This window comes from Schistocerca nitens, chromosome 2 (assembly GCF_023898315.1).
Source record: "Schistocerca nitens isolate TAMUIC-IGC-003100 chromosome 2, iqSchNite1.1, whole genome shotgun sequence".
Classification (NCBI taxonomy): domain Eukaryota; kingdom Metazoa; phylum Arthropoda; class Insecta; order Orthoptera; family Acrididae; genus Schistocerca; species Schistocerca nitens.
The window spans coordinates 248,232,642-248,254,785 of NC_064615.1; the positions used below are offsets into that span (position 1 = coordinate 248,232,642).

General features: G+C 40.4%; 1 protein-coding gene across 3 annotated transcripts in view; it reads left to right on the forward strand.

Moving 5' to 3' along the window:
* The window catches only part of LOC126235966 (adhesion G-protein coupled receptor G6-like), a 191,859-nt gene that overhangs the window by 97,227 nt on the left and 72,488 nt on the right, over positions 1 to 22,144 (forward strand). For all 3 annotated transcript variants that reach the window (XM_049944937.1, XM_049944938.1, XM_049944939.1), the window contains one exon: positions 9,608 to 9,845. In XM_049944937.1, the coding sequence (XP_049800894.1) occupies positions 9,608 to 9,845 (238 nt within the window). The remainder of the gene's footprint in view (positions 1 to 9,607; positions 9,846 to 22,144) is intronic.

Sequence of the window (22,144 nt, forward strand, 5' to 3'; positions counted from 1 at the left end):
AAGGATAGTGAATTGGACATTCCTCATTTCAGGGCACAATAAGAGGTGGTCAAAACTCTGGCAGAAAATGTGGTTCAGTTGCTCCAGTCTGGGTGACACTGAGTTGAGAGCGGAATGCTCTTCTGTGGGCAGGGCAGACATTGGGACTTTGGGAGGTGGGGGGGGGGGGGGGGGGGAGGCGGAGCTGACTAGAGAGATAAGGCACAGGATATCTGTTTCTGTACAAGGTTAGGAGCATAATTTCTTTCTGTGAAGGCTTCAGTGAGACTCTTGGTATATTTTAAGAGGGACTTCTCATCGCTACCGATGTGATGACCATTGGTGACTAGGCTGTATGGGAGGGACAGCTTGATATGGAACGGGTGGCAACTATCAAAGTGGAGGGATTACTGTAGTTAGTAGGTTTGATATGGACAGAGGTACTGATGTATCCGTCTTTGAGATGGACAAGAAGAGAATAGAAGCTTTCAAAATGTGGTGCTACAGAAGAATGCTGAAGATTAGATGGATAGATCACATAACTAATGACGACATATTGAATAGAATTGGTGAGAAGAGAAGTTTGTGGCACAACTTGACTAGAAGAAGGGATCGGTTGGTAGGGCATGTTCTGAGGCATCAAGGGATCACCAATTTAGTATTGGAGGGCAGCGTGGAGGGTAAAAATCATAGAGGGAGACCAAGAGATGAATACACTAAGCAGATTCAAAAGGATGTAGGTTGCAATAGGTACTGGGAGATGAAGAAGTTTGCACAGGATAGAGTAGCATGGAGAGCTGCATCAAACCAGTCTCAGGACTGAAGACCACAACAGCAACATAAAGAAATATTTGTTAGGGGACTGAAAGTTGCTATGAAAATGTCTCCACAAGAAATGCAATAGGCATGATTAACAAAAACTTTGGATTCTAACTACCAGAATCGCTTTTTAGACAGAAGTACATTCAGAAAAGACCATACCATAAGCTTAGACGGTGTTGTTATTTGTGAACAACAGTTCAATTAAATAGAAACAAAAATATCTCTGTGGGCCATACAGCCTGTGCAAGTGAAGCTTATTTTTTAATTATATATAACATATGTCTATTTATCTGTCTACTTATACTTAATGTAATGTATAAAGACCAGTTGTTGATCAACATTGTTACCAAAAATCTCAAAAAGTACTTGGCCTATGTATTTCAAATTTTTCACTGTAGTCTAATAAACATTCAGATGGACATAGCTGCAAATTTTTTAAATCTTTATGGTATATAAATATTTAATTTATACATTAAGGGGGAAAAGCTGTTAACAAAAATATCAAAAATTTTTGGCTGGAGTATTTCAAATTTTTCATAATAATCTAATAAATGATCTGATAGAGAAAATCTACATATTTTTCAATATATAAGATATATAAATATGTCTATAACACATAAAGAGGAAACATTGTTAGCAAAAATTCCAAAATGTTCTTGACCACTTTAGTTCAAATTTTTTCCTGTTATTCTAATGTACTTTTGTATGGGCATAGGCTATATAATTCTTTAATATATGTGGGAAATGTTAGCAAAAAGCTCAAAAAGTTCTTGAACAATTTATGTCCAATTTTACACAAGGCTCTAATAAAAATTCGGACATACATAGACTGTATATTTGTAAATACAGTGAAACCTCTTTGTAACATTACTCCACGCAACAGTTTCCTTTATGTTACATTCATATTTTCTGGTCCCTGCCAAAAGCCCATGTGCACAATGCTAAAATTTCCGCTTTAGTATGTTCCCTCTATACAACGATTTCTTACACGTAATGCTCATACTTTTGGCATTCTAACATATTATTTCCCTCTTTATAATGTTTTAGCAACTCATGTGACCGAGTCACATGAGATGTGATACACATTGTGCTTGTCATTTGTCTCATTGGTGCTAGTTTTTGTTTTTTGCATGAGAAAATGGTGAACCTCTGTACAGTGTGTTTAACACTGTGCCCCTATTACATGATACACCTGAGGTGTGTACCAAGTGTACATGTTTGGAACTTCAGACTGGTGCACATTGTCCAATTACACGATACACATGGGATATTCCTGGTGCAAATCCGCACATGCACACTAGGTGGAATATCACTTGAAAATAGAAGAGGAATGAAGGATTTTTTGCAAAGTCATATTAAAAATTCTGACAAGTGAGAGAGCTCAAGGTTCCTATCTTTTAAAAGTAATTGCAGTTCTCTTATTAGATAAAACAGAGTTTTGTTATTATTGTTGTGAATCATGCCTCAACAGCTTGTTTTGTATTATGACACTTGTTTACTTAAGGATACTTTATCTAAATTTATAACAATAATGGAAGTTACAGGAGGGAACAATATGTAAAATAAGGGAAAGGCAACTACCCACCTACTGTGTAATGGATTGATGTGTGGGACATAGGAGCACTTAAAAGGAACAGCGTACTAGCTTTCAAGCATTTGCTCTTCTTCCAGCGGTACCACAGACAACCACACAGACCCTAAATTTACATTTATATTTATGGTAGTCATAGTTATTTTTTGAATATTTCCCTGGCAGTGTCTGCAACCATTACGATTAGGGCAGGATGGTGATGACGACGACAAAAAGACAGACATTTTTCGTATCGACCCTGGCTGGGAAGAAAGGGTGAACGTAGGGGGAATAAATTCCTATTAATGAAGGAATTTGATGCCTGAAGATACACAGGAATTGTTTGTGAATAGATGTGTGGCACATCCCACAGATACTTCATTTCTGAAGAATGTAAAAGTGGTTTTCCTGCCAGCCAGCTGCAACATGACTTGAGGATAATACATGTCCTGAAGCTTAAATACAGGACAGCTCTGGTAAGAAAGACTTTGAATACCATAGACACAAGAAAGCCAGGAAGCCAGTATAACTCACAGCTGAAGCTTAACATTTCACAAACTATGAATTTGATAATGTATTCATTATGGGAAGTGAGCGCAGAAACTATCAGATACTGTTTTCAGAAAGCAGGATTCCATGAAATCGAGATGGTTGTTCCAGTGGAAGAAGTTGGATGTGAATTGCAAGAGTTCCATGAATTATTAGGCAATAATTCTGTCTTTTGTTGGGTTTGTGACCACAGATGATCATGTGGCAACTACAGGAGGGCTGAGTGTTGGAGAATTGATTGCTGAGAGAAGAATGGAAAAATGGAAGTAAAATGAAAGTGATAGTGAGGTGGAAGGTGAACCTGTGCCCTCATATACAGAGGCAGGTGAAGGATTTGAAATATGCAGAAGGTTTATGTTGGCCCATATACTTGAGGACACAACAATAGTACGACTTTCTCATTTGGAGCAAGAAATGATTCTGATACAATCCGGAACAAATAGGAAGCAAACATGTTTGTCTGACTACTTCAAAAATCCTAGACATGTGATGTCCAAGTTATGCCAATTCATAGACTTTTTGCAAAAATTTGACTGAATTTTTATTTTATAAATTCATTATAATAGCACTTGTTTTGCAGCTAATTAATTTTTAATTTTTACCTTTTACTGTGTTTTTCTGTTGTATATCCTCAGTAAAATTTGACTCAACTTTTATTATTATCAATTGGAAATTGTCATCTTTATAGTGTTTTCCTCCATACAGTGTTCAGAATTCATGATTCCTTAAAAAATGTTTTATAGAGGCTTCACTGTATATGTAAAGTATAAATGCATGTTTCATAATAAAGGGGAAATATCATTGGCAAACATCTCAAAAAGTTCTTGACAGTTTTGCTTCAAATTGTTACACAGTATTCTACTATCATTCAGACAATGTACATATTTTCTGTTAAAACTGACAGTGAGAAAGTAAATGCTGTGCTGTGAAAAAGCACAGTTTCATTTTCTTTCTCACAGTCGGTTTTAACGAAGATATCATGGCATGTGAACCATTACACAAATTGTTTCTTCCTCAGATATTCTTTCTCCTTGTATCAAAAATGGGAAATATAGGATAAAATAATTGCAATATTATGGAAAAGATAGATTTCTACTCACCATACAGTGGAGATATTGAGTTGCAGATAGGCACAACAAAAGCAATGTCAAACAAGTAAGCTTTCAACCAAAATGGCCTTCTTCTTTAATTAGACAAAATAAACACACACACACACACACAATGCAACTCACTCACACATGACCACTGTCTCTGGCTGCTGAAGCCAGACTGTGAGTAGCTGTTGTGATGGGAGATGCAATCTGGGTGGTGGGGGTTAAGAGAAGGCTGGGGCATGGATGGGGGAGGGATGATTGGATAGCATTGGGGGACAGTAAAGTGCTGCTTATGGAAGCGTACAGAGATGAGATGGAGGGTAGGGTAGCTAGGTACAGTTGGGAGGTTAGACAGAGGGTGCGGAGGAGGCCCAGTGGAAAAGGAGACAAACAGAAAGACTGTGGGTGCAGTGGTGGAATAGAGGGCTGTATAGTGTTGGAGAGGGAACAGGGAAGGGGATAGGTGGGTGCAGGATAGTGACTAAAATTAAGGTTGACATCACAAAGGTTCTGAGAATGTAAGATACATTGCAGGGAGAGTTCCCACCTGTGCAGTTTAAAAAAGCTAGTGTTGGTAGGACAGATCTAGATGGCACAGGCTATGAAGCAGTCATTAAAATGAAGGGCATTGTGTTGGGCAGAATGCTAAGCAACTGGGTGGTCCAGATATTTCTTGATCACAGTTTGTCAGTGGCCATTCATGTGGACAGACAGCTTGTTGGTTGTCATGCCCATGAAGAATTCAGCACAGTGGTTGCAGCTTAGTTTGTATATCATGTTACTGGTTTCATAGGAAGCCCTGACTTTGATGGGATAAGCAATCCTTGTGATGGGACTGGAGTAGGTGGCGGTGGGAGGATGTATGGGACAGGTCTTGCATCTAGGTCTATTACAGGGGTATGAGCCATGAGGCAAGGGATTTGGAGCAGGGTTTGTGTAGGTTCAGTGGGCAGTGGAATACCACAGTGGGAGGGGTAGGAAGGATAGTGAATTGGACATTCCTCATTTCAGGGCACAATAAGAGGTGGTCAAAACTCTGGCAGAAAATGTGGTTCAGTTGCTCCAGTCTGGGTGACACTGAGTTGAGAGCGGAATGCTCTTCTGTGGGCAGGGCAGACATTGGGACTTTGGGAGGTGGGGGGGGGGGGGGGGGGAGGCGGAGCTGACTAGAGAGATAAGGCACAGGATATCTGTTTCTGTACAAGGTTAGGAGCATAATTTCTTTCTGTGAAGGCTTCAGTGAGACTCTTGGTATATTTTAAGAGGGACTTCTCATCGCTACCGATGTGATGACCATTGGTGACTAGGCTGTATGGGAGGGACAGCTTGATATGGAACGGGTGGCAACTATCAAAGTGGAGGGATTACTGTAGTTAGTAGGTTTGATATGGACAGAGGTACTGATGTATCCGTCTTTGAGATGGAGGCCAACACTGAGGAAGGTGGCTTGTTGAGTTGAGGAGGACCAGGTGAAGTGAGTGGGGGAGAAGTTGTTGAGAGTCTGGAGAAATGTGAATAGGGGGACCTCACCCTCAATCCCTATCATGAAGATGTCATCAGTGAATCTGAACTAGGTGAGGAATTTGGAATTCTGAGTGGTTAGAGAGATTCCTCCAGATGGTCCAGGGATAGGTTTGCATACGATGTTGCATGCAGGTGTCCATTGCTGTACCCTGGATTTAATTATAAGTGATGACTTCAAAAGAGAAGTAATTGTTGGTGAGGATATAGTTTGTCATGGTGACCAGGAAGGAGGTTATCGGTTTGTAATCTGTTGAGCACTGGGAAAGGTACTGTCCAATAGTGGCAAGGTTGTTAGTGTAAAGGGAGGTGGCATCAATAGTGTCAAGCAAGGCACTGTGTGATAAAGGAACAGGAACTGTGGATAGTCGGTGGAGGAAATGGGTGGTATCTTTTATAGAGTGGGGTAGGTCATGAGTGATAAGCTGAAGATGTTGATCTACAAGAGCAGAGATTCTCTCAGCGGAGGCACAGCAACCAGCTGTAATGGGGCATCATGAGTGGTAGTGTTTATCAACTTTACAAACTATATAGATGGTGGGGAGTGGTTTGGGTGGGGAGGGATGAATCTGACAGCCGTCAGTGTCCTTCTGCCAGGTCATCCTTGTGGTTCAAAAGAAAAGTGGTGCAGCCTTTGTCAGCAGGTCAGGATCAGTTTTTAGATGGGGATTGCAGTTCTTTCTGTAGATGTGAGATTAGTTTGCATGTTGTGGGATTTGGGGAATGATGGTGGAGCAAGTTTTGAGGTTAAGAAATTCTGGAAAGTTAACAGGGGATGATTTGGGGACAGTGGTAGTGGATCACAGTTGGATGGAGGAGTGAACTGAGTCAGGCAGGGTTCAACATTAGTCTTTGGTTGAGTCTGATTGGTAGGGTTGGTGGCAAAAAAGTGTTTCCACTGTAGGGACTGGGAGAAGGAGAGAAGGTCTTTAACAAGCCTTGCATGACTGAATTGAATTTGGAGTGGGGCAAATGGTGAGGCTGTTGGGAAGGACTAATACTTCTGTGGAAGAAAGGTTCATGACTGTATTTTGTGTCTGTTTATGTTCCGGATTTTGTATGATGGTGGAAGGGAGTTTTTTGAGGATGGGGTAAATGTAGTAGGTCTATGAAGCAGGGCTTGTCAACTATGAGGGGATATGGGAGCAGTTTGGAGGTTGTTGTAGAGATGGTGGATAATGGTAGTCCAAGGCAAGAGCAGGAGGTGAATAGGTTGGAAAGTTTTTTGAGGGGGCATAGTGAATGGTGCACTGGCTCCTGGAGGGCAAGAGCTTCAATGTGTGAGATGGGGTCCAAGAATTTGGGTGTGCACAGCAGGAGAATTTTATGGATGGAGAGGAGGTATTGCAAGGAGTATGGGCCTGATTGACAAGGTTTTGCAGGGCTAATGTCAGTGAGGTTAACAACTGGTCGAATCTGAACAGATGAAGGTCATTGTGGAATGAGGTGCTGCAGCCAGAGATGTTTAATTTGATGGTAAGGCCATTTGAGGCGATTTTATGAGTCAAGCAGCAACACAGGAAAAGTATGTGGGACTGGGCTCTGGTTAGGAATAAGGAAATTTCTCTGTACTGGTGCAGATGGAAGGGCCAAGGATCTATATTGGACGGTAAAAAAATGTAAAAATATGCAAATAACATAGAAATATGTGCAAAAAAATCCACAAAAATACACCAAAATATGTAGGAAAAATCACAAAAAAAACCAGAATGGATGAAATGTGGGGAAACAAAATGAAACCTGAGGCAGTAGGCCAATAGTGAAAGGCGAAAACCCACTGAAACCAATGTGAAAACACAATTAGATCAAAGGAAAAATAATTAAGAAGACTGTAATGTGGATGGGTATCTATGAGGAAGGGGTACAGCTGGTGTGACTAGATTAGGTGAGGTTAGTATGTGCAAACTGGAAAAAAGGAAGTGAAGGAGTGGGGGGGGGGGGGGGGTTGGTAGGACGAGGTACAGGTTTTGTGGCACTGGAAGGCACAGCAAATAACATGCAAAAATACGTAAAAGTGATGTAGGAAGAGTGATCAATTTGAAGGTCTAGGATTAATGACATCGGTGAGAGAAATGTAGCACATGAGATGCTGCACCAGCAATCTGCGGGCATGTAGCTGTGTGTTGTGGCAGCAAAGACAGTTGCTACAGTGTGGCTCTTATGTAGGGGTGTGTGGTGCAGTTAGGAAGGCAACAAGTGTAACACAGGAAAGCAGAGAAAGAAGGATAGACACTGAGTATTGTAATGCATTAGAAAATAGTAACAAAGGAAGACAGTACTTGTTACGGGATGGAAGAAAAGCCATTAGGCAAAATCAAACAGTGGGAAATCCAGGATGAAACAATGACAATATCATAAAAAGGATAGATTGCTACTCACCATATAGAGGAGATGTTGAGTCACAGATAGGCACAACAAAAGAAAACTGTCAGCTTCTGCTAATGTATTACTATAATCACTGTCCATCCTTCTTTCCTGAGCATGCTTCCCAGCAAAAATTTCTTCATTTTATTGAGTTCTTAAAACTCTGTGCCATTTGGATCCTTCCTACCAACACCATGTTTTCTGAATTGTGCAGAAGGGAACTCTCCTTACAAAATCTCCTACATTTCCGTAACCCTCCCCGCCTCAATCTTCATTAGTCATTAGCCTTCACCCATCCATCCTCTTCCCTGTTCCCACTCCAACTCTATACATCCTTCTATTCCACCAATACACCCACAGTCTTTTTACTTCTCTACTTTTCCACTACCTGCCACCCTCCGTCTAACTTCCCGATAGCACCTAGCTGTCCTACCCTCTCTCCACCTTATCCCTTAATGCTCCCACTAGCAGCAACTTACCACCCCCAACCCCTGCCCTGCTATCTTTATCCCTCCTTACCCCCATGACCCAGATTGCTTCTCCCATCATGTGCAGCTGCTCACAGTGTGGCCTCAGCAGCCAGAGACAGTGGTCATTGAAAGTGAGTTGCATTAGGATGAGAGAGAGAGAGAGAGAGAAGGAGAGTGTGTATGTATGTTGTCCAATCTAGAAGAAGGCCTTTTGGCCAAAAGCTTACTTGTTTGACAATCTTTCTCTTTATATATAATTTTAAACAAAATGCATAATGGAGTGCTCTTTTGTTTTCTTCATTGCAGACAGTTTTAGGAGTAAAGAGGAATATTGCATTTGTGGTGCATCGACTTGTGATTAGAAAACTACTGTGAAATGTAAATCTGTGAAATATGAATTATCCAAAACTTTGCAGTCCTATCCACTCACAGACTAAACCTATAAGAAAAACCATCATTGAAGCTACTATCCTCACAGATGCAGCAGTTCGAGTGGTCTCTCCTGTACCCCTCATATTAATGACTCCAATCAATTTACCTATTTATTTTAAGCAACCTCATTTCCCAATTGAGGTTGTGTTTGCAATAAAAATAGACAAGGCTCATGTCAGAGAGAGAGGGGAAGAGGAGGAGAAAGGGGAAGGAGGAGATTGTCAGAGAAGGGGGTGAGGAGAATTTGGAGAGAGATTTTTTTTCAGGGGGGGGGGGGAGTTGGGAGATGGACAATGAGAGTAGGAGGAGGGGGAGATGGACAAGAGAGGGAGGAGGAGAAGGGGAAAATGAACAAAGAGAGGGGGAGGATGACATGGACAGAGAGAGGGAGAGAAGAGATTAGGACATATATACAATCCCCATACATATTCAGCTATTGTGAGGCTTTTCCATGTTAGCTGGTAATTTATATTAAAGAAAACAATTGTTTGGATCTGTTAAGCTCTATCTTGATTCAGCTGACATTCTTGAAGACTGCTGTTCAAGGTATTTATCAGACCATGATGAATGAATCAATCAATCAATAAAATAATATTGTATCATAAATCAGTCAAAATGCACACATGTGTTAACTCTTGTACATAATTATGCACAACATCACAAATACATTTTTTTGAGATGAAAAAAATTTTAATGTGTGTAAATGAAACTGAAAACTGTATAATACCACATAATATACAAAGGTGACTGCTTTAATCTCATATTTATTGTATACCACAATATACTGATAAGATATTTATTTACAGCCAAGTTATTCTTCATCTCATTGGACCTGTCTCTGATAACATAAAGAACCTTATAAAAAACAGCACCTCATATGAGCTAATTGGATTGCACAGTCTTTGGCATTGTGATGAAGAACCACCCCTTTGGCATTTAACAAATGCTGACAGGAGAACTATAGCAACTGATGGTACAGCTTATCGTATGTGCCATGGTAACTTTACCTCAGGTGCTCACTGGGGACCTGTAATGAAGCTGAAGGTAAGTACTCATGTTTGAAAGTATGAGAAAGCTTTTCATGTATGTTTAAAGTGCAAACAGTTTTTTGTAAAGTAATTGTCTTGACAAAAATATGAATCTCTAACAATTTTTCAAAGTGAACATGATACAGATAGAATATAAATAATGAGAAGAGGAAAGACAACAAAACCATGCTGAATAAGCATTGAGCATTGGTTAGGCACACAGATGATAACTGCAGCTCAGCTTGCAATGTAGGGATGTGGGACTGACTCCAGCCCACCCACTCCACTCAGGACTTCCATTCCTGAGTGCTTACTTATGATGAAATTAGCTGAGAAAACTGCCATTGCCTAGGTCAGAATATATGTCATGGGAGAAGGAATGAATACCATTCTAGGTATGAAATGCCTACAGATGTATATGTCATTGAGGATATTATGAGTGCAGTTATGCTCTTAAGAATCAAACAATGGAAATTCCAGGTAGGAATACAACAATATAGGAAAAGACAGATCGTCACTTAATGTAAAGGAGACATTTCAAGTTGCAGACAGGCACAATTAAAATGCACTCACATAAAGCTTTCAGCCACAGCCTTCATCAGTAAAATATGCATCCACACAAACACACACACACACACACACACAAATGCGCGCACGAGCAAGCACACCTCATGCGCACACAACTGCAACAAACTGGAGTGTCTCGGGCTGGAATCCTATCCATTCATAGATTAAAACTATGAGAAAAATTGTCATTGGAGCTACCATCCTCACAGATGCAGCAGTTAGTGAGGTTTCTCCTGTACCCCTCATATTAATGATTCCAGCAAATTTACCTATTCATTTTAAAAGTAACTTCTGCCCGAGATGCTGGAGTTGGTCGCGTGTGCATGAGGTGTGCTTGCTTGCGTGTGTGTGTATGTATGTGTGTGTGTGTGTGTGTGTGTGTGTGTGTGTGTGTGTGTGCATGTGTGTCTTTTACAGATGAAGGCTGTGGCCAAAAGCTGTATGTGAGTGTCTTTTAATTTTTCCTGTCTGCAGCTTGAGTGTCTTCTTTACGCTAAGTATCGTGTTAGTAAGGTAGTTTGGTCATGATGTGTGGCATTGAGTGAGTGTGGTGGGCAAAAATCTGTGAAATATGGAGCAATAAATACTCTTAGGTAAAGCTAAGTAATGTATGACTTACAAACTTTACCATGTATGTGGAAATGTTTTTATTGTTCCCTTCACAATGCAGTGTAATGGTGACAGCATCCTCAACATGTTTCATCCATTCTGTGATGGATGATAATACTCATGAAGAATAATGCAAAAGAAGAATAAGCAAATTGATTGACAAAAACATGCTAAATTATGAAAAGGAATACACCCAAAAAGAATAAGCGAAATAATTTTCTGAAATCACTGTAGTGTACCACTCGATTATTCATTTGTTACTTTCAAGTATTTTTATCTTTGAGTGTATGTGAATTTTTTTCTTTGTGTATCTGTTGATTTTTGGTAAAGTGTGAATGCCAAAAGCATTCTGAGAGATTAGAAACTGATCTGTTTGACATTACACATGATGATTAAAGAGTGAATGATGAAATGGGCAAGCATCATATTATGTTGGACGAATAAAACTATAAACACATTTTCACATGTATGGTAAACCCCATATGTCACAGAGTATATAGCTTTCCCTAACAGTATTTATCACTCCATATTTCATGGATTTTTTCTCACCACGCTCACCTCCTGCCATGCAAACTCCCACAGCTTGAGACCAGGGGCTATCTCTACCACAACAACCACAAGTGGGTGGTCAGGGAGAAAAATCTGTCTGTATGTACACACACAAGCCTTATATATATATAGGTGTAGATTAGTGGGATTGGTCCCTTCTCACACATTCTTCTCCTCCCCACTTTTTTCCCCCCTGTATCTTGCAGCTCTCTGTGTTCATCACTGCCACCCAGTTTGAAACAATTACCCACATCAGTCAGGAAAGAATGTGAGTTGTTTGATAGCTTGTAAAGTCAGTGGTTGGCAATTTTTGGAGCTCTACTTACTTCAGCATCTACACTATATTGTTCATATCAAATAAAAATTCAGTTGAGAAAACAAATAAATAGTGAAGTAGTATTCATGGGCTGTGCTTACCACCAGGAGGCAAAATGTTTAGTACAGCTGATGAAAAAAAAGGATAAGTGACAATACACACCTGGTTCTATACAGTAATCAGCTGAAACATCATGACACTGCCCACTGTGACATTGGATGTCACCTGGCGGCATAGTGGGCCCATGACATGGTAACAAAAGTGTGTAAGTGGAACAGACATGGGCAGGGGATCACCCTAGCGAAGATGTGGTCTGCAAATGGCGAAATCTATTGAGGTAACTGACCTTGACATAGGGAGATTATTATTACAGAGAGCCTGTGAATGAGTATCTTGAAAATGGTGAAGCTGGTCAAATGTTCACATTCTACTGTTGTGAGCATCTATGGAAAGAGGTGGAAGGACAGTGAAACTACTACTAGGTCCTAAATGTTCGACTCTCTTGACTCTTCATAGAACATGGGGTCCAGTGGCTTGCCTGCTCTGTAAAGTAGGATAGATGGTTATCTGTGGCACCTCTGCCGAAAGAGCACAATGCTTGTGCATGCACAAATGTTTTGGAGCACACTGTTCATAGTACACTGTTGAACATGGAGCTACACAGCAGACCACCCTTACATGCTCACTTGTTGACCCAACAACATCATCAATTATGATTGCAGTGGACACAGGACCATCAGGATTCAACTGTCGACCAATGAAAAGGTTCTGGCGCTTTGAGTAAATCACATTTTTGCTACACTAGGTCAATGATCATCCCCACAAATGCTATCATCGTGGCGAATGGCAGCTTGAAACAAGCAACACGCCATGCACACAGGCTGGTGGGAGGAGTATTATGCCATGGAAGATGTTCTCCTGTACTTGTGTGGGACTTGCGGTAGCACTCAAAGACATGCTGACAGCTGCGAACTCCCTGCATCCTTTCATGCTTGATGTATTCCCTGATGGTGATGTCATGTTTCAGCTGCATAACTGTCCATGTCTTGGAGACAGAATTGTGCTACAGTGGTTTGAGGAGCATTATAGTGAACTCACATTGATGGCTCAGTGACCAAATTTGCCTGCTGTAAATCTTAGGGAGCCCATCTTGGTCACTATTGGGCACCGTCACCTTCTACACAAATCAACAACCATTATTTGCATTGCACTAATTACATGACCTGTGTGTAGACATCTAATGCCTCATACCTCTGCAAACCTACCAACAAACTGTTGGATTCCTGATAATCAAAATCAGTGATGTATTTCATTCCAAAGATAGACAAACAAGCGGTTAAACAGATGATCATAATGCTTTGGCTCATGAGTGTATATGAAGACTGAAGTGACAAATGAAAATTTGTAAGGCTGGGATTCAAGCCCAGGTGCTAACCACTACGCTGCCTTGGCACAGCTGTTTTGCACAGCTGCACAGATTACCCAAGCATGCCTCTCTCCTCAATCCAGATTCCTATTCACACATCAGCCCATTTGGCATTCCCCTTAATCTTGAACACCTTTGCAGAGGCTCTCCAACTATATTGAAATAGCATCTCAGTATCGAACGAAATGGTGCAGCCTGCTTGAAACATAGGGATAGGTACTTTTGTAAAATGAAACTGTATGGTTCCAAAGCCTTTTGAAGTCTCAAATATCTATGATGTATATACACAGACAGAAGCAACAATTGAAAATTTGTACCAAAGCTGGGATTTGAACCTAGTTCTCCAGCTCACTAGGCAGATGCACTAGCCAGTAAACCTCATTGGGAGAGTGACTGTGCATAACTGCACAGACTGCGGAGATTTTTCATCTGATGCTTTTTCCAGCTTCAGTCTATAAATGATTAGGACAGGGTAAGAAGTAAAGCTGAAACTGCCACAGGGCTTCCATTCTGAAAGATAAGATTTTGTAGTTACTTTTACTGGTACATATGTTTGTCAGCAGTACTAAACATGTCAGCTTCTGAAGCTACTTGATGATCAGAAGTGCCATCTTACAAGAATATAAGATAGCACTTTTGCAAGATATTAAGTGCAATAAAGAGAATTACTAGTTCATAACTCAAATAAGGTCCACCTGACAAAGAAAAAGCATTCAACTATTACATGTGTCTAGTTTAAATATAACTCAAAGAAGTATGATTACAGAAATAATCCCACACATTCGAAAAGGGTATTGTCAGATTAACAATGTAGGTAGAGATCTTCTTTATTATTGAAACATAATGTTTCTACATTGAATCTTTTCACTTTGTAGTTTTTATACTGCCTTCCTATACCATGGTTAGATATTAACCATTCCTTCCAGACTATAAAACCATTTGTTAACAAACTGTCATTATCTAAGGCTGAAGCTACTAATTGCTCACCAATGCAGCAGCAGCATGGTAGGGAGGGGAGGGGGAATTAGAACACAAAGCAGTATATAAGACGTAAATGACACAGAATGAGTCATGAGACCCAAAAAGGATATTGGAAAGATAATATAACTAGATAGATAAGAAATCTCCTCACCAAGTGGTGGCACGAGAAAGCACATATGAAAGTTAAAGAAATGTCCATGCTTTCAGAGTCAGGGGCTCCTTCTTCTGGCAGAAGGGTTGAAGGGGAAGGAAAAGGGATGAAGGAAAAGGACTGGTAAGATTTAGGAAATGAGAAGAGTTATGGAAAAGTCAGCCACAACCCTGGATCAGGGGAGACTTACCAGATGGGAAGGGAAGGAAAGACTGATTGTTTTAGACTGCACTGGAGGGATTTGGAAAGCTGAGAGCTTAAAGGTGGAAGATAAGGTAATAATCAATACAGATTACTGACAAAACATCATGTAAGTGTTAAAAAGAGCAGAAAGCTAAGAGCATTATACCTGGTAGACAAGGAGGTGGGAGGGGAGGATGAGGGTGAGGAAAAAATAGACAGGTCAGACAATGAAAGATGTAGAAAACTAAAAATGGCTGAACATGGGAATAGCTACTGAAAATAAATGCTGAAACCAAAGGAATGAGAGAATTTATGTAAATTAAGACCAGAGAAATTGTGAGATTTATTAGCTAATGGTGTAAGTTTTGTTAAAATGTGATGCACAGTAAAAAGTTCTCCACGTGGCACAAAAATGCCACTGAAATTCAATGGTGTGGGGGTGTAAGACCATTTCTGTGTGGGGATAGGTTGTGACAGTGTTCCAGGGTGAGGAAGCAGGCCACTGGTAGCTTAAACAAACTGAATCAAAAGTCAAAACATTATATTAAAACTGATGTGACTGCACTCACAGCATCTCTGTGAGGCAGTGCCCATGCTCCCTCCCCTGCCTCCATGGCAGTTATAAGAGTCGAGGGACATGAAAGAGAAGCAGTGGTTGGGAAGGGAGTGAGACAGGGTTGTAGCCTCTCCCCAATATCATTCAATCTGTATATTGAGCAAACAGTAAAGGAAACAAACAAAAAAAAAATCAGAGTAGGTATTAAAATCCATGGAGAAGAAATAAAAACTTTGAGGTTCGCCGATGACATTGTAATTCTGTCAGAGACAGCAAAGGACTTGGAAGAGCAGTTGAACAGAATGGACAGTGTCTTGAAAGGAGGATATAAGATGAACATCAACAAAAGCAAAACGAGGATAATGGGATGTAGTCGAATTAAGTCGGGTGATGCTGAGGGAATTAGATTAGGAAATGAGACACTTAAAGTAGTAAAGGAGTTTTGCTATTTGGGGAGCAAAATAACTGATGATGGTCGAAGTAGAGAGGATATAAAATGTAGACTGGAAATGCCAAGGAAAGCGTTTCTGAAGAAGAGAAATTTGTTAACATCGAGTATAGATTTAAGTGTCAGGAAGTCGTTTCTGAAAGTATTTGTATGGAGTGTAGCCATGTATGGAAGTGAAACATGGACAATAAATAGTTTGGACAAGAAGAGAATAGAAACTTTTGAAATGTGGTGCTACAGAAGAATGCTGAAGATTAGATGGGTAGATCACATAACTAATGAGGAGGTATTGAATAGAATTGAGGAGAAGAGGAGTTTGTGGCACAACTTGACAAGAAGAAGGGACCAGTTGGTAGGACATGTTCTGAGGCATCAAGGGATCACAAATTTAGCATTGGAGGTCAGTGTGGAGGGTAAAAATCGTAGATAGAGACCAAGAGATGAATACACTAAGCAGATTCAGAAGGATGTAGGTTGCAGTAAGTACTGGGAGATGAAGAAGCTTGCACAGGATAGAGTAGCATGGAGAGCTGCATCAAACCAGTCTCAGGACTGAAGACCACAACAAACAACTACATTGTCATACACAGAATAGACCCAGTGTAACCCTGCTTGTTCGAAATAGGTTTTAGGTTCCATGGTGTCCCATGGACAACCATGATTGCCTGTTTTCCTATAACCAGCTGAACTTCGCATGTGTCTGTGCCAGTCTGGCTTACCCAGGTCGGGCACACCGTAATTCTTACACTCTGACAGCACTGGAGCTTTTCTGCTGTCATTACCACATGCCTGCGCCCCCCCCCCCCCCCCCTGTCCTCTTCTGAACCAGTACATATTATAGAGCCTGGTCCATTATAACTTCTATCAAAGCTGCTTGATAGTTCAGCCAGTAAATTCTGCTGAGCTGAGTAAGCTCCACGATGAATCTTAACTCAAGTGGCAACTTCTCCCACATTCTGCAATCCTGCCAAGTACTGCTCTGGTGCTAGCAGTACTGGACTCAGCTGTCCATGTACTGTGTGATGAATGACTTCCTGTAAATTTGTCATTACGGCCCATACACTCCAATAAGCTGTCTGCTAGTGACTGCAACATAAGGTGAAAACATATGCATTTGGGTTTTGGTTGTGTTAGTTGGCTTAGTGTAGTTTGGCATTGCATGGTACTATTTCATGTGCATCCTGTATCATGCTTCACAATGTTGTGTTGAAGGGTTACCTTGTTTTTAATGAATCTGTAGTTGTGCTGCCAATCAAGTGAATCTATACTGCATACTGTGGATTTTTATGAACATCTATCAATCACGGTTAAACTACAGTTTGCCTGAATGCATTTGAATTGACATTGAAATTTGACACATACACAGCAATATTATACCTTCATGCAGGAGATGGTAAAAGTGTAGATAGGGTCCAGTTGCATACTTAACACATTTCCTGCAGCAATGTTTTTGATGCTCACCATGTGGTATGACAGCAACAAAAGGGGGTGTGTCAGCTGATGCTTTTACGCAGCCAATGAGAGAGCGCTGGGCAAATGGTAAAATGGTATGTTTGTAAGGAAGAAACATTGTACCATTCTCACATCAATATAGAAGCAAAATGTGATATGTATTCTCAGGTCCCACTGTAACCACAACCTCAGAAATCACAACATATTTGGAATGAACAGACAAATATCTGTGACAATGAAGATGTAAATTTCACAATGGTTCTATTAAGATGGTGGTTATCACTAAAAATAACAATACCCCAGATGACAGGCATAATAAGCAAGAACAGCAGTGAAGATAAAACTAGGAGACCACCAACAAGAGTGTGTGGACAGTTTTACTTACCTTGGAAGTGTAATCTCCAGTGATAATTTGGTTAGAAATGAAATCACCAACAGAGTGCAAAAAGGATCTGAATTCTACCAACAAGTAAGATCACTTTTATGGGATGACTTTATTCCAAAACTGGCCAAACCGATGATGTTTAATAGCTATTTCATACCAATATTGACCTATGGTATTGAAACATGTACCCTCACAAAAAGAGGATCATCAAGGCTGCAAGCATCAGAGATGAAATTTCTTAGTTCCACCATCCAGAAGACCAAGATGGACAAGTTAAGGAATTAGGAGGTGAGGAAAGAAGCCAGAATAAAGACATCCCTATTGGATTGAATTGGCACATCTAGACTTAAATGGTACGGGCATGTGATGAGAATGGAGCCAACTAGGACAGCCAAAATAAATTTGGAAAGACAGCTGGATGGGAAAAGGCCTCAAGGAAGACCTCAAACCCAATGGATGGATGTGATTAAGGCTGATCTAGTGACCAGAGGATGGACAGTGGATGATGTTTTCCGTGAACAGGTGTATTTGGACAGGGTGAAGTGGAAGAGGTTCATTACCAGTACGTGGGAAACTGGAACTGATAAATAATGATGATGAGTAGAGAAGATAAAAACTTAATGTAAACAATTTCTTTTTTATTATTTTATTCCTCTTTGTGTTATCAAAATGTAAGCAATCAATAAATGATGTAAGTTTAGAACAGATATAATTCTAAAGTTTTAGGCAGACACTTTATGTCAATAAAACAATTTGTATTATTCAGAATATGTTAAAAAGAAATTTTTCTCAAGGAACCTCTTAAAAAATGGGGGGATTGCCTCATATTCATGGTTGTCTTATACTCCTATACATGGTACCTCTCTCAGCCAATGTGTATATTCCTCCATATTCCTTGAAAACACGATTATGTCATCGAGGTACACCACACATTGCCAAGGTTTTAATCCCCTAAGTACCCTGTCGAACAACCATTGAAGCACTGATGGCACATTCTTCAACCCAGATGATAACCTTTGATACTTATAATATCCCAAAGGTACCAAGAATGCTGTTTTCAGTCAGTCTTTCAGAACCATATCTAGCTGCTAGTACCAACTCCTTAAAACCATGTTAGAGAAATACCAACATTGCCCCAAGTGATATTGGGTATGGAATATGCATTGGTTACTGTTGTACTATCAGGTTGATGACAGTCACAAGAGATCCTGTATTTCTTGGAATCATCAGTTAACACTTTTGAGACTGGCCACTTAGAAGAATATTGAACCTAGAAAATTGGCCTTTCATGCATTATTGAGAGAGTTACTAGCACATACGTAATTGATGTATCTTCAAGAGTAATACATACTAAAGAGGGCCAAGCTTCAAAATTTATTTTTCATTTTGTGAGGTGAGTCATTGAACAATTTCTTCCTCTTGAGCTTCCAAACTTTCTTGCTCACTCAGCAGAAGTGACATATTTGTAGCAGAATTACTGCAAACTGTGAAAGCTGATGAGCACACGCACAAAATTATGTCATTGTGATCATTTTGACTCAGACATTCATGACAGCAGCTGTTACGTTTGCTAATGTTTCTTGCAAAATAATTGTAGAAATCAATAACAGAAGGCAGCACCAGTCGAGCGACAAGTCACACAAAGTTCGTACATTGTTCTCATATGAAATGAGTTCAGTTTTCAAGCGATAGCTGGCTCACAGGCCAACCTATACTAATACACTGACTTTTTAACACAAAGTTGCAACCCCAGCTGTGCTTGGGCTTGGTCTCCAAAATTCTTTGGCACAACCACAATGGTGTCTCGCGATGGACTAGTGCTTCACTCTATTATCCCATCAGCTAGCTGCTAGTTTGTGAAATCCTCCATAATAGGCCGCAAATGCCAAGGTATACACTGGTGCTTCACTCCTAGTTGGTGTTCAGTCTTGCATCTTGGGCGTCATTGAAAGTGGACCCTGAGGATAAACCAAGTCCTTGAACTCCAGTTAGTAATTTCTCCATTTCTGCCCTCTCTGTTTCCTGTAGATACTCCACCTTTTTATGTAATGCAGTTTTAGCAATGGCCTTTGGCTGACCATGCCAGGATATCCAGATTCATCACTAACAGACCATTCCTTAGCCTCACTTCATGGTGCCAAAATTATCAAAGTTCACGGGCACCAACTTCCTGCCATCCCCTCCTGTATACGTACAATACTTCTCCTTACAAAACAATGTGATGCATCCAATACATTATTCTGCTTTAGTGGCTCTATTAGACACAAAATATCAACAGGTAACTCCAGTTATATATTCACCCAAAGGAACTTTCTGGTGCCCTCTGGCTTGTCCCTTAAGATAGATGCACCTTGCAACAGTTCTTCACTGGTGACAGCTTCCCTCAGCAACCATAATGTCATTGTGGCTTCTATGTCAGTGGAAGTTGCAAAAATGCCAAAGAAACAGCATAGAGTTTTATTGTTTGGGAAAGCAAATAAAAGTGTCATTAATGAATATCTTCATAGTCAGCTCCAAGCATTCACTGCAGGACACAAAGATATTGAGCATCTTTGGTCAGAATTTAACAGTATTGCACACCACATGCTAGAGAAACATGTGTCTAGCAAAAATATAGGGGAGGGAAAGGATCCACCTTGGTATGACAAACATATCAGGAAGTTGCTGAGAAAGCAGAGAATTTTGCACAATCATTTTAAACATAGTCACTGCCCTGCTGACAAACAGAAATTATGTGAAATGAAAGCAGCTGTCAAAAGGTCAATGAGTGATTCTTTTAATAAATTTGAAAGCAATATTTTACCTGCAGATTCTAAAAATAACCCCAAAAAATTTTGGTCGTACATAAAATCTATGAACGCTACAAATAATTCAATACCTTCTCTTGCTGGCGGCACAGGTAATGCAACAGATGATGATAAACAGAAGGCCAAAATTCTAAACCTAGCTTTCAAAAACTTGTTTATGGTAGAGGACTGCAGCACCATTCCCCCTTTCAGTTATCAAACAAATGCAAGGATGGCTGACATAGTGTTTACTGTATCTGGGATTGTAAAACACTTAAGATCCTTAGACGCCAGGAAGGCATCTGGTCCAGATGGTATCCCCGTAAGATTTTGGTTGACAATGCTACAAATATAGCACCATTCTTATCCATCATCTATCGAGATCACTGGAACAGCAGAAAGTTCCATGGGGCTGGAAGAAGGCCCAGGTCATAACAATCTATAAAAAGGGTAGAAAATCAGATGCACGTAATTACCGGCCAATTTCACTTACATCGATTTGTTGTAGAATCATGGAACATATTTTGTGTTCAGACATAATGACCTTTCTAGCCTCTGAGAAGCTCATCTGCAGAAATCAGCATTGTTTTAGGAAACAGCAGTCATGCAAGACACAGCTGACCCTCTTTGTGCATGACATACAACAAGATCTAGATACTGGCTCCCAGGTTGATGCCATATTCCTCGACTTTCAAAAGGTGTTCGACTCAGTTCCACACTGTCACTTGCTCCAAAAAGTGTGTGCTTATGGTCTATCTGATGACATATGCAGATGGATAGAAAGTTTTCTAACAGACAAAGAGCAGTATGTCGTCCTGAATGGGGAGACTTCAACAGAAACAAGCGCCCCTGTGTACAACAAAACCCTATGTTTCCTGACCCTCACACTCTCTAATGTAGCACACTCCACCTCTGCATATGTAGTGTACTTGATGCATCAAAAGTTACCATGATCACCACTTGCAGACTTGGGGTTCTCTCTTGCATTTAATATTAATCCATTTCCCCCTTGCCACCTTTGTTACTGCTTCCACTATTCTATTGCTGATATCCATCCTATACACACTGTTAAGGCTGTCAACATTGCCTCTCAATGTCTCCCATTCCTGCTATAGCACTTCACATATGCAGAGAATATTTGCCATTTATCCCACACCACATCAGTCTTCTCAGATTCTGTTGCTAACCTGACACCAGAATACATATCTTGCAGGACACCAGTCCGAACCTGTCTTAACATATCAGGTGACAGGCCCCTCGGGTGTCAAGTACCCTGTGCTTTGCTTCCTGTAGCATAATTGTATTTGCCTCATCACTCTTTCCTAGCTTGTATGTGTCTACATTAATCTTATGCATCCCATTCGCAAAATTCTCCATTGCCTCACTGTGCCTTTTCATGATTCCACTTAATTGTTCCCAAAAAAACCTCATAATGTTTCTCTTTCTATATCACTGCAGGAGGACCTGACCTGATTGCCCAAATGTATTTGCATTTTTCAATGCCTCCATACACCTAACAAAAGTTTTTGCCTCTCCTAGCAACTGTAGCTTTGTCACTTGCAACAACTGACTGTCTGACCAATTAGCCATCCCTGCTGACATTTTCAGGTTCTCCAAGACAGACACCATATCTTCAGCTGACCTACAAGAAAAAGGAGTACCAGTAATCATACTGGTATTTGTTGAATCTAATTAAGCCCCTGATGGCTAGATTGGCACCAGCGGCTCATCTTTTACAGCCATTTGACTTAGTAACTCTGTTTTACCCATGTATAACTATGCTGCCTTATTCAGTAACACCCACAATGCCTCTCACTTGGAAACATCCTATGTCCATGACTCTGCCATTGCAAAACCTTTAGCTCCCATCCACAACAAAGACAGCAAAGCACCAATTCACAATACT